General features: G+C 42.4%; 1 protein-coding gene across 7 annotated transcripts in view; it reads left to right on the top strand.

The window, feature by feature from the left end:
• The window catches only part of GANC (glucosidase alpha, neutral C), a 64,799-nt gene that overhangs the window by 16,407 nt on the left and 34,796 nt on the right, over positions 1–13,596 (top strand). For 6 of the 7 annotated variants that reach the window (XM_036445072.2, XM_045583563.1, XM_036445082.2 and 3 more), the window contains 6 exons: positions 1,574–1,756; positions 6,543–6,585; positions 8,872–8,938; positions 10,337–10,433; positions 11,639–11,819; positions 12,031–12,169. In XM_036445072.2, the coding sequence (XP_036300965.1) occupies positions 1,574–1,756; positions 6,543–6,585; positions 8,872–8,938; positions 10,337–10,433; positions 11,639–11,819; positions 12,031–12,169 (710 nt within the window). The remainder of the gene's footprint in view (positions 1–1,573; positions 1,757–6,542; positions 6,586–8,871; positions 8,939–10,336; positions 10,434–11,638; positions 11,820–12,030; positions 12,170–13,596) is intronic. The other variant, XM_045583564.1, reaches the window with a different exon arrangement.

The following is a 13,596-nucleotide window of genomic DNA, read 5'->3' as shown; positions in this document are numbered from 1 at the left end:
ACTAGTTGGATTTGAAGGCTGTGAAGACCTGATTTTCTTTTTTTCTTTCTTTCTTTTTTATATATATATTTTATTGATTTTCCACAAAGAGGAAGGAAGAGGGATAGAGAGCTAGAAACGCTGATGAGAGAGAAACATCGACCAGCTGCCTCCTGCACATCCCCTACTGGGGATGTGCCCGCAACCAATGTACATGACCCTGACCGGAATCGAACCTGGGACCCTTCAGTCCACAGACGGATGCTCCATCCACTGAGCCAAACCGGTTTCGGCTGAAGACCTGATTTTCATTAGAGGATGAGATTAGTGTTATTGGCTGAATTGTGTGCTCCCTGCCAAACTTATATGTTAAAACCCTAATCCCTTGTATCTCACAATGTGACTTATTTAGATACTAGGGCCCAGTGCATGCATTCGTGCATCTTGAAAGGAACTGAGGGCCACAAAGCTGCAGTGGGCACAGGGGCGAGTCTTGGTCCATCCTTTGCACCCCAGCCTAGCTCCTCCCGCTGTGGCACCCAGTCTGCCTAAGGCCCCACTCCCACAACCGCTGATCCCATGTGTTGATGGTGCTGACCCTGCTCACACCCTCTGACAGCACAGAGTGATTGGGGCAGGCACCGGCAGTGGGTGCAAGCAGGTGTGAAAAGCAGCTACTGTTCCCGATCACCCCTCAGGAGCAGGGGGAGTTGGAGGAGCCTTGAGGAGCAATCAGGGCCAGCAGATGCGAGCGGGGCTGGCGCTGGCAGCAGGTGCAAGTGCCAGGCTGGACCACAGCATGCAGGAGCAAAGAATTTTCAGTAACCACCAGAGGTTTGCCCTGATGACAACAACCGGCACCCCGCCTTGGTCTGTTGCCCCCCTCACCTGCTGCACCATCCCACTGCGGCCAATGCCCACCATGTTTTGAGCTCTGCCACCTGCTACAGATGCCTGCCATGTTTCGCATGCACCTCCTGGTGGTCAGCGCACATCATAGAAACTGGTTGTTCAGTTTTTCTGCTGTTGGGTCTATTTGCATATTAGGAATTTATATAGAGAGATTGTATAGATTATATAAATACTTATAGATTGTATAAATTGTATAGATTGTATAAATACAATCTTGAATTGTATTTATAGTTGTATTTCTATATCATCAAATAGATCTGGGTGGGAGTAATAAAAAAATTCTGAATATGTTTTTGAAATGCAAATTTACATGTTTTCATTCAGCTAGATTTCAGGTGGTTCTGAATGATAGTTGTTCTGTAGTTGTATTTTTTATGTCATGGGAGTATGCAAGTACCACATTTATCTTGACTGGATCTATTTATTCTTGCTTTTATTATTTCCACAGTACAGATGAGGAAACTGAGTAGAAAGATTAACTTGTCCAAAGTTATATCCCTATTGCATGGAGCTATCTTCAATCCAGGCTCTCTGACACCAAAGCCTACGCTCTCAGTTATGGCTCGCCATTGCCTTATCTATGCTATGTCACATGAATATTGATTTACTAATTAATGAATTTGAATTGAGAAATTGAGCTAAAACCTATAATTTGTTTTTCTATTCCTGCTTTGTTTTCTAGGCTGATTTCATGTTCAGGAGATACAAGCAGTCTCATATTGGCAGATGAAAAAGGAGATTTAAAGTGTCATATCACGGCAAACCCATTCAAAGTAGACTTGGTGTCTAAAGAAGAGGTTGTGATGAGCATAAATGCCCTGGGCCAACTGTATTTTGAGCATCTGCAGATTCCGCCCAAGCAAAGGTATTTTTGCACATTACTTGGCACATAAAGAATTTAAGAAAACCTGATTGTGAATACCAATGGCCTAAATCTATAATACATCAATACAGAAAATTGGTTTGCCTTATTTTATGGAATATTGTTCTGAAATTTTTCATCTTTCACCTGTGCAGGTGAATGCAGGCTTAATGATAAGAATGATTTCCATACTTTTGTAAGCATAGCACTTTTAACACATCCTAGGTAATGGTATTCTCAACCCACTGCACCTTCTTTAAAAAGCACTCTGTTGACTTCATAAATATTAATACGAACTAATCAGAATTTCACTTTATTCCTTTACAATTATGTGAGTTACCCTAGACTTGTCTATGAAAAATGTTAAATATAAAAACACATGATTAAAAGTAAAGAGATGGAGAAAGATATACCATGCTAACACTAATCAAAATAAAGTGAAAGTAGTCATATTAATTTCAGAAAGATTAGACTTCAGAACAAGGAAAGTTATGCCCTAGCCAGTTTGGCTCAGTGGATAGAGCATCAGCTTGTGGACTGAAGGGTCCCACATTCAATTCCTGTCAAGGACCCATGTCCAGGTATGGGCTTAATCCCCAGTAGGGGATGCAGGAGGCAGCCAATCAATGATTCTCTCTCATCATTGATGTTTCTCTCTCTCTCCCCCTCTTCCTTCCTCTCTAAAATCAATAAAAATATATTTTTAAAAAGAACAAGGAAAGGTAGCAGGAATTAAAAAGAGTATTATGTTGCCGAAACCAGTTTGGCTCAGTGGTAGAGCGTCGGTCTACGGACTGAAAGGTCCCAGGTTCGATTCCGGTCAGAGGCATGTACATTGGTTGCGGGCACATCCCCGGTGGGGGGTGTGCAAGAGGCAGCTGGTTGATGTTTCTCTCTCATCAACGTTTCTAGCTCTCTATCCCTCTCTCTTCCTCTCTGTAAAAAAATCAATAAAATATATTATTTTTAAAAATAAAAAACAAAATAAAAAGAGCATTGTGTAATGATAAAGGGGTCAATTATTTGAGAAAACATAACAGTCCTTAACGTGTATGTGCCTAACAACAAAGCATCAGAACACATGAGGCAAAACTAATAGAACTGCAAGAAGAAATAGATGAATCCACTGTTGTAATTAGAAACCTTAACACCCTTATATCAGAAATGGGCAGATCAAACAGAGAGAAGATCAGTATGAACATAGTTGAATTCAACAGCAAAATCAATCAACTGGATATAATTGGCATCTATAGATTTCCTTATTCAACAACAGTAGATTACATTCTCAAGCTCACATAGAACATTCAACAAGATAGACTATATTTTGAGTTATAAAACACAACTTAAATTTTTTTAAAGAATATAAATCAGAGAGGATCCAAGATGGCTGCTCGGGTAGACATCTAACCGCAGCAGCACACAACAATTTCAATGGAATACAACTAAAATGTAGAGTGGACATTGCCCAGAGCTACAGGTAGTCGACTGACTGAAAATTCTACAAGAAGGAAAGAGAAAACCAGAAGGAAAATCAGAGGAGCTGAAAAAAAGCCTAAGGTACGGAGACATGCTGCCGCCCTCACACACGCGCGCGCATGCAGAGAGGTCGCAGCCAGAGAGGAGGAGAGGGCTGGGTGCTGCCTGGTGTTCCCTAGCAAGAAGGAAATAAAACCCCCAGCCTGGGCTGAACCCCCGAACCGGCAGCTCTGAGCCCCAGTTATGGGCCAGACCCTGGGGACCCAGGCTCCGGCAGGGGGAGATGGGGCTGTGAGGCGGAATCCCAGGGGAGCAGCAAAAAGCAGGGCCCCCGGAGTCACGCGCACATTGCACGCAGAGGACTGAATGTTGACTCTGATGCTGGATTACCCTAGCCAGAAGAAACAAAGCCTCTGGAGGCACTGAGCCTCAGTCCGGACTGCTCTGAACCCCTAGGCTAATCCCTGGGGACCTTGTGAGGTGGAGTCCTGGGAGAGTGGCGAAAGGCCAAGCCCCCGGAGTTGGGCACATTGCTTGCAAGGGAAGGAATGTTGACTCTGATGCGGGATTGCCCTGGAGGGAAGGAAACGGGAGCCCCGGCCGTGTTGGGCCCCAGTTTCGACTGCTCTGAACCCCAGTCCTAGGCCAGACCCTGGGGACCCAGGCTCAGGCAGGGGGAGATAGGGCTGTGAGGCGGGATCCCAGGGGAGCAGCGAAAAGCGGAGCCCCCAGAGTCGCGCACACTGCGCGCAGATGCGCACAATGCATGCAGAGGACAGAATGTTGACTCTGATGTTGTATTGCCCTGGCGAGAAGAAACAAAATCTCCAGCGGTGCTGAGCCCCACTCCCGACTGCCCTGAACTCCAGTTCTAGGCCAATCCCTGGGGACCCAGGCTCAAGCAGAGGGAGACGGGGCTGTGAGGTGGAGTCCTGGGGGAGCTGCGAAAAGCGGAGCCCTCGGAGTCGTGCACACTGCGCGCAGAGGACAGTTTGTTGACTCTGATCCTAGACTCCCCTAGCGGGAAGGAGAAAAAAAGCTCCAGACTGGAGGAACGCGATGAGGTGCAGGAGCCCCTGCAGGACACCGGCCATCCGGGCACCAGCAAGGAGCTGGGCGACGGGGCCCCCAAGGGGGGGGGGGTGCCCCCAAGCCTTCGACCACTGAGCGCGGGCAATGGAGCCAAGGCCGGGGGCTGGGAGGCACCGACCCCGGCAACAGGCTCAAGCAGCGCAGGAGCCCGCGGAGAACAAAGGGGTGCCACAGGCCAACCTGCTGAGCTCCCAGGACAAGGAGGAAGAAACCAAAGAAGTTCTCAATGTGAAGAAATCAAGTGAGAGCAAAAGATAGTAAAATTACTTAAGAAAGAATACAAAGAAGATCTTGAAAAATCAAAGACTATCAGAACTCAACTCACCAGCCAACATTGCAACATAAATGCGTTTAAAAAAAAAAAAGGGGGACAGAATGTTGGAACAGCGGCGGCCAGGCCTAGAGTGGCCAGGCATAAGGCAGTGGCAGCCGGGCCCTGAGCAGTAATGGCCAGGCCCCAGAGCAGCAGCAGTCAGAACCAGAGCATCAAAAGCCAGACCTGGAGCAGCCAGACCTGGGGCAGTGGCAGCCAGGCCTGAGGCGGAGGCAGCCAAGCCCAGGGTGGCCAGTCCAGGAACACCCAGACCCGGAGTGGCCGGGCCCAGAGAAGCCGGGCCCAGAGCAGCCAGGTTGGGAGCAGCCAGGCCCAGAACAGCAGTAGCCAAGCCCGGAGCATCCAGGCCGGGAGCGGCCAAGCTCGGAGCGGCCAGGCCGGGGCAGCCGGGCCCAGAGCAGCAGGGTCGGGTGCGGCCAGGCCTGGAGCAGCAGCAGCCAAGTCCAGAGCAACTAGGTCGGGAGCGGCAGTGACCAGACCCGGAGCAGCTGGTTGTGGAACAAACCAGAGCAACAGAGGCCAGGCCCGAAGCAGCCAGGCCCGGAACAGCTCGCTTCTCGCCTGCCCCTGCCCCACGGCTGCCTCTCAGACATGGCTGGAAACTTTTGTGGGAACTTGAGGGTCTGCTGAATCAAGTGATGAAGGCTTAGCTCTGGATGTGTTGAGTTAGTATAGCGCTGGGGTGTTGATCTGTGAGTGCCTTGGGTGGGGCCTGGATGAGGCTGGTTGACCTATTTGGAAATGTCTCTTGTGTGAAGTGTATCATTGGGCATGTGGAGGTATTATTGATATGAGAAAATGCTAAGTAACTGATTTACTATCTGAAAAGGGATTTACTATCGGGGAAAGGGATGGAGGAAGAGACTGAACATAAACTGTGCACCTATGGATGAGGACAATGGGGGATGGGGAGGGGGCGGAGGGTGGGGTGGGAACCTGGTGGAGGGGGAAAGAAATGAGAAACCTTTGTAATAATATGAACAATAAAGATTGATTAAAAAAAAAGAATATAAATCATAACATGCTAACTCTCAGATCACAATAGAAGTAACCAGATATAAATAGAAGAAAGATGAAAAATTCCAAAATACTTGGAGATTAAACAATACACTTTTAAATAACACACAAGTTAAAGAAGAAACCTCCAAAAAATTTTTAAATATTTTTGAGCTACATTTAGCTAAAAGTTGAAATGTTTGATAAATGTCAAAGTAAATTGGGACATCCTCTGCCTCATTGAGTCCCCAGTGGGGGACATGCAGGAGGCAGTTGATCAATGATTCTCTTTCATCATTGATGTTTTTCTCTCTCCCTCTCTCTTTCTCTCTGAAATCAATAAAAATGTTTTTTTAATTCTACATTAATTATAGAAATTCAAATTGAAATGCATTGTCTTTTCTAAAATACTTTAGGTTGGCAAAAGTTTAAAAATCCATAAAGTTCAGTATTGTGACAAGTAGGGAGAAATGAGCACTCAAATACAATTGTAGGTGATAGAGTAAGTTGTCACAGTCATTTTAGAAGGCAGGGCATTATGCTGCTTTACTACAGTAACACTGGATGAGGGAAGCTGTGCTCTACCTTGCTTATGTTTGTTTAAATATTATGAGCATGTATTATCATTTATAATAAAAAAATGATGAAGATATTTTTAAAGAGGTTAACAAGAAAATTCAAATATATATTTGAATAAGAAAGCAAACTCTTGGATTAATGTTTATCATAAATGTTCAATTTCATAAATTTATTTTTATTTTTATAGGGATGTTATTTTTAATAAGTTAAAATTTATAGTTATAAGTTATAGAGTTTCAAAAGTTGGAAATGAAAATTTTTATAATTGAACAAAATTTCATGTGTAAAACAATTTTATTTGTATTACAACAGAGCTACCAGAGAAAAGGAGAATGCATTAATTGACACCTCTCAGGTAATCTAGATTGAGCAATTTGTCTTTTTTTTTTCATTTTAATAATCTTCATTTTGAAGTATATAATGTGACCTGTTCTATTCTTCTTCTACAGATGGATATTTGATAAATTCTCTGTAAATGTAATCACCGTCTCTTTTGCGCATCTTATCTTCTCATTGATTCTTTCATTCATTTATACATGTATTTATTAACTTATAAAGCAGGTAATTCTTGAGTGCCTGCTTTGTGCCAGCCACAAAAAAAAAATGCTAGGCAAAGGGAGTCAGTAGTGAGTAAAGCAATTCCTGCGTCTTTATGAAACTTTGAATCTATTTGGAAAGACAAGCACTAAATAATTACAGGTATGAAGAGTGTTACAAAACTCTTTAGGAGACTACAACAAGAAACTTGACCAGGATGAGGATCAGGAAAGACCTCAACTATAAGTGTATGTGAGCTATAATTGGAAAAAATTATTAAAAAACAAAACATTATGCTGAGTAGAAGGAGTATTACACAAGAAAAAAATAATTCAGTGTGATTTAAAACACACACACAGGATTACTTTATAGAAGCTTTAAGTATGAACAAACAACTTAGAAATGGGCAAAGGACTCACTCTTTTTAAAAATGTTTTGTTAGTCGGGACCGGTTTGGCTCAATGGATAGAGCGTCGGCTTGGGGACTGAAGGGTCCTGGGTTCGATTCCGGTCAAGGACATGTACCTTGGTTGCGGGCATATCCCCAGTACGGGGTGTGCAAGAGGCAGCTGATCGATGACTCTCTCTCATCGATGTTTCTAACTCTCTATCTCTCTCCCTTCCTCTCTGTACAAAATCAATAAAAATATATATATTTAAAAAAAAATGTTTTGTTAATCCTCACCTGAGGATATTTTTCCATTGATTTTTAGAGAGAGTGGAAGCAGGGGGAGAGACAGAGAGAGAAATGTTGATATGAAAGAGACACATCCATTGGTTGCCTTCCGCACAGGCCCTGCAGGGATCAAGCCTGCAACCAAGGCATGTGCCTTGACTGGAATCAAACCTTGGACCCTTCAGTTAGAGGGCCGACGCTCTATTCACTAAGCCAAACCAGCCAAGGTAGGACTCACTTTTTTAAAAGAAATAATGCATTTCACATACACATAATTAAAAAAAACAAAAACGCAAACTTTTGCTTCTACTGAAGACTGAGACGTTTGTAAAGCTGAAAAAGTTTATAACTCTAGATCAAGAAATTATGAACCTGAGTGGTTGCCATTCCGTTGACTTCCAAAGCCAGCAATAGGAACATTACTACCAGTTTGGATAAATGAAGCAGGGTGAAAGTACCCATCTCAACCAAATCTTTTCTTAGGGTTTCTCAAATGGACGTAAGTAGTTTGATTCTAAATGTTTTGCCTCACATATTTACAAGGAAAAAATATCTTATATATGTAAAGACCACATTTTTTTTAAAGTGCTTTCACCTAATTTCAAACCATGTTAAATGGTGTGGCAGTTCCTCAAAAAATTAAACATAATAGAATTACAGTGTGATCCTGCAATCCCATTTATGAGTACATACCCAAAAACAAAAGTAAGCAAACAGATATTTGTACATACTTATGTTCTTCATAGCACATTATTTACAGCAGCCAAAAGCTGGACGCAGTCTGGCAATCCGGGTGTCATTGACAGATTAATGTATCCACAAAATGTGGTACATACACACAATGGATTATTATTCCATTAAAAGGGAAGAAGTTTCTGACACCTGCTACAAATGGATGAACATTATACTAAATGAAATAAGCCAGACACAAAAAGGTAGATACTTTATGATGCCACTTACAAGAGATATCTAGATGAGTAGTCAAACTCATAGAGACAGGAAGTAGAATAGTGGTTGCCAGGAGCTAGGAGGAGGTAGGAATGGGGGAATTACTGCTTAATGAGTACAAAGGTTCAGTTTGGGAAGATGTAGAAGTGCTAGAAATGAATGGTGATGATGGTTGCACAACAATGTGAATGTATTTAATGCCACTTAAAAAGGTTAATACACTTAAATTGGTTAATATGATAAATTTTGTTATGTGTATTTTACCACAATAAAAAATATATTCATGTCATCTATTATTCACAAGGATGATTATTGACATTTATATAGGACACAGATCTAATTTGTTAAATAAACTGACATCAAACTGACATCACAAACTAGTCTTGAGATGAACTAATTTTTTGGTCTAATTTTTTAATCAAAATGTGCTTGCGACATATAAATTTAATTTGCTCCCCCCTCTTTTTTGTGTGCCAACAGAAAAATCAAGAGGATCTAGGCCTGTGGGAGGAGGAATTTGGAAAATTTGTGGATGTCAAAGTTAATGGTAAAATTGAATCTGGTATAGTGCTAAAACAGATCTTTCCAAAATGGCTAAATATCTCTATCCAAAAGTTCCTACAGCTTTGGTACCTAAACAAGTAACTTCTGCAAGATGAACAGAAATCTCAGATTTGAGTCCCCTATTCTTCCATAATGCATTGCATCAAAGAAATAATGATTATTTGCCTTTTGTGGGGAGTATAAAAGAACTATAGGCCTCATTGAGCTTATGGTCTCATGGAGTGCCCTAGATAGCACACTACTTGCACTATCCAGTATATCAGATAGCTGCAAATTCCACATTCTATTTTTATGAGAGTCAAGTGATGACAAAACAATTTCTAGAACTCATCAGCTCCAACATTGTAAGCCAGTGGTTCTCAACCATTGCCAGGCCTCCCCATCAAATACCCATCTATGACATTTCTCCCTAGGCTTAGTGATGAAAGCGCGCGCGCGCGTGCGTGCGTGCGTGCGTGCATGCGTGCGTGTGTGTGTGTGTGTGTGTGTGTGTGTGTTTTGTCTCTTTGGGAGATACCTTTCAGATATTTGGGACTTACATAGCTGGAAAAAATCCCTTCCTTCCTTCCTCCTCCCTGCCCTGTAGGAGGCCAGACCCTCCCTAATTTATTGAAAATCCCTGTTCTAGCATCTATATCTATAGCCTAGTACATGATCAGCGCTGACAACTTGCCCAAAATTTATAAGCAGGGGGATATCATAATCTTTTCTACCTTTTCTGTGGTACCCTCATTCCATAAACTCTTCCAAATAAGGATCATTTGAGGCCAAATACTTTAACCTACAAATGAATTTAAGGCAATGTTATCCTTCCTAATTATTTGAATTTTCCCATATTTCTAAAATAATTGTTAAATAAAAGATTTTGTCTTTGGTTAAAGGAAATTTATGTGTTTATAATCACAGGGTATTCTGAGGAGCCAGGAAAGATCCTCCTGGTGCCCTTGACATTATAGTCCCTGAACACAGTGAAAAAAAATAATCAGGCACAAGACATCCACTCTTTCCTTTAGTAAAGATTAAATTGCTCAGTATCCTTTGCTGTCTAAAGCAAAAGAGTGCCTAATATATATATTTTAAAGAAAAGATTAGAAAGAAAGCTAAAACTTTGTAGTCATATCTTACCAATAAAAATATTTTCTATAAATGAGGACACTGAGATTCAGCACACAGCTAAGTGAACGTAAGTAATAAGTGACCAGAACTTTTCTTTTTGCATTGTATCCTCACACCTGAATAGAGAAGTCAGTTCAGTGGTTAACTGATAGACCAGGGAAAGCTCCGATCTCCAGATCTCTAGTTTCATCATCTTACTAAACTCATAGTTAACTGATTGCCCCCACTGAGAAGCAAAACTCAGCCAATATCCTGATCCCCACAGGTCCTGCCTCCATTGGTTTGGATTTCTCCTTGCATGGATTTGAGCATCTCTATGGGATCCCACAACATGCAGAATCACACCAACTTAAAAATACTGGGTAAAGGGAAAACAATAATTCTTATGGGAAACGTATTGCTTATAGATTTTGAAGAATCTCCCTTGAATTGCCTTAGCTGGTTTGGTTCAGTGCATAGAGTGTCAACCTGCAGGATCCCTAGTTCAAGTCTGGTCAAGGGCACATGCCCAGACTGCAGACTCAATTATCTCCAGTAGGGGGCATGCAGGAGGCAGCTGATTAATGATTCTCTCTCATCATTGATGTTTCTATCTCTCCTTCCTTCCTCTCTGAAATTAATAAAAATAACAAATTTTTTTTTAAAAAGAATCTTCCACTCAGAGCAGTAGTTCTCAATTTTTGGGCAAAAATTTAGATAATTCTAAAACTGTAATGCTGAACCTAAAAATATAAAGGAAGTCAATATGTGGAGTTGCTATGGTTGAAATGAGGGTCAGGGGGAATTTTCATCACATCACCTCTATGGTTTTGCCTTTACCTCTCAAGGCCTTCCTGTGGAACCCTGAGAGAATGCACTGTGAAAAACACTGACCTAGAAAAATGCTTTTACTAAGAAAGGACAGTGAGCCTTTCTCTGTATGGGAAAGTGTGGCATTTCATATCACCTTTGATTTTCTCAGGGAGATCATTTCAGACTAACACTACTGGCAAATAAATGCCAGAGGCATATGACTAACTGGAAGCAAAACCAAAGATACACAGAATCTGATCAGGCTTGCAAGGTCTAGATGCTGTTTATGTGACAGGGCGGCATAGCGGCAAGTGTATCAGAAACTGTGCTGCTCTAACACCAATCTGAGCTCTGCTCCCCCCATCCCCGTCCCCCTTCCCAACTCAGGTCCTGAATTTTTCCCTACTCAGCTCTGGGTCAGCATGTTAAGACATTATCATTTTGTTTAAGCGGCAGAGAAATACAAAATTTGTCAAAAATATCTATTGTGTGCTTGCTATTGTAGGGGATTCACAGGAAGCAGTCCTAAACTCACAAGAAATATTTAGAAAAGAGATCTTAAATATGAGGTTATGTATAACAATTGTCAAGGAGGGGATGCAAAGGAATCAGAGGAGAAGGATCATATTCACCCAGGTTGGGTCAGAAACCTTAGGGAAATGGTAAAGTTGAACCTGAAAGATACATAGGATCCAAGTGCAGGGGAGAATGGAGCCATCTTATTCATTAATAATACATTTGTGATGGTAACTGGTAATCCTCTTGTGTGTTTCAGTGATGAGGACGCTTACCGTCTTTATAACCTGGATGTCTATGGCTACGAAATACATAACAAAATGGGCATTTATGGTTCAGTGCCTTATCTCTTGGCCCACAAATTAGGTATGACTTTAGGCATTTTTTGGCTGAATTCTTCAGAAACACTAGTGGAGATCAATACTGAGCCTGCAGTAAAGGTAAGCTGTGGACCATGTCTGTGTATCCTACTTACAGAAGAAACAGTCATAGCTCTGGGCTTTATAGTGGCAGTTCTCTGCCACAAGTCATTGCAGTATAATCCATGAAAGTTTATGGTATATATGAAAGGAACAGACTGTTACTCTCATATAGATGGACATTGTAGGTTAGAGGGAAATATTTCAAACCTTCATTCCATTCCTTTTCCAGATGGGCCCAGTTGATGCTAAACAAAAGAGCAGATCTCGAACTGATGTACGTTGGATGTCAGAGAGTGGAATCATTGATGTTTTTCTGCTGACAGGGCCTACACCTTTTGACGTCTTCAAGCAGTATGCATCTCTTACAGGTACTTGCATGTAGAAGAGCCCATTTCTTATTCCATTATATTTTCTCTATCCCCTATATCATTGCTATAAGTTAATATTGATTGTGTACCATATAGAATTCATAAACAACTTTCCCAGGCTTTTTAAGAAGCATTTCTCTTCCCACCCTCATTCTATTCAGCTTGGCTAAACATTGCACTGGGGCTAGAACTCTCCATTCTCTCATCCTTAATACTTGCTATCTGCCTCTTTGGAGCCTTTAACCCCTGAGCTTTCTCTACCTTCATCTCAGATTACCAGTATCCCGCCGAAGCCGGTTTGGCTCAGTGGTAGAGCATCGGTCTGAGGACTGAAAGGTCCCAGGTTCGATTCCAGTCAAGGGCATGTACATTGGTTGCGGGCACATCCCCGGTAGGGGGTGTGCAAGAGACAGCTGGTCGATGTTTCTCTCTCATCGACATTTCTAGCTCTCTCTCTCCCTTCCTCCTCTCTGTGAAATATCAATAAAATATATTTAAAAAAAAAAAAAGATTATCAGTATTCCAACCTTTTCTATGTTCTCTTCTCTTAAAATATACCACTGGCTTTAGCTCTAAAGCATTTTATCTTTAAAGGATATACTCTTTTCTGCACCTCAGTTGGTGCAGAAAAAGCATTTGACAAAATTCAACATTATCCTATCTAATAAAAGAGTAATATGCAAATTAACCATCACTCCACTACAGCCACAAGCCAATCAGGAGAAAATATGCAAAGTAACCCAACCAAGATGGCTACAACCACAGAGAGAGCAGGAGGGAGGCTTTGGTTTCCCTGGTGATGGAGGAAGCCAAGCTTTCTGTACACCCTGGCTGGCCCAGGCCTCCGCTTAAGGCTACAAAGTTTCAATTATAGAAGATACATACATTCCAACAGAATAGCAGCGGCCATGGAGCTGGAGAGAGCAGGAGGCTATGGTTGCCTCCGGCGATGGAGGAAGCCAAGCTTCTACAGCCCTGGCCTGCTTTGACCTCCGCTTAAGGCTACAAAGTTTCAATTATGGAAGATAAATAAATTCCAACAGAAATGGCTGCCACCACAGAGCAAGCAGAAGGCTTGGCTTCGCTCCAGGCTACAAAGTTTTAATTGTAGAAGATAAATAAATCCCAGATACCAGGGCCTCTGCTTGGTCATCAGGGGGCATAGCCGGCCTGCAAACTGTCACAGGCCCCTTGCCCAGGCCGCCCCACACCCCAATAGAACTCCTACCCTGATCCAGGATACCCTTCAGCTGGCCCCCATCCATGCACCAGGCCTCTATCCTATCTAATAAAAGAGTAATATGCAGATTGACCATCACTCCAACACACAAGATGGCTGCCCTCATGTGGTCAAAGATCCTGCCCCTATGTGGACACAAGATGGCCAGCAGGGGAGGGCAGTTAGGAGACACCAGGCCTACAAGGGA

This window comes from Pipistrellus kuhlii, unplaced genomic scaffold (genome assembly GCF_014108245.1).
Source record: "Pipistrellus kuhlii isolate mPipKuh1 unplaced genomic scaffold, mPipKuh1.p scaffold_m20_p_1, whole genome shotgun sequence".
Taxonomy (NCBI): domain Eukaryota; kingdom Metazoa; phylum Chordata; class Mammalia; order Chiroptera; family Vespertilionidae; genus Pipistrellus; species Pipistrellus kuhlii.
Note: the sequence above shows the minus strand (reverse complement) of the source record. Positions and strands in the feature narration are given on the sequence as shown.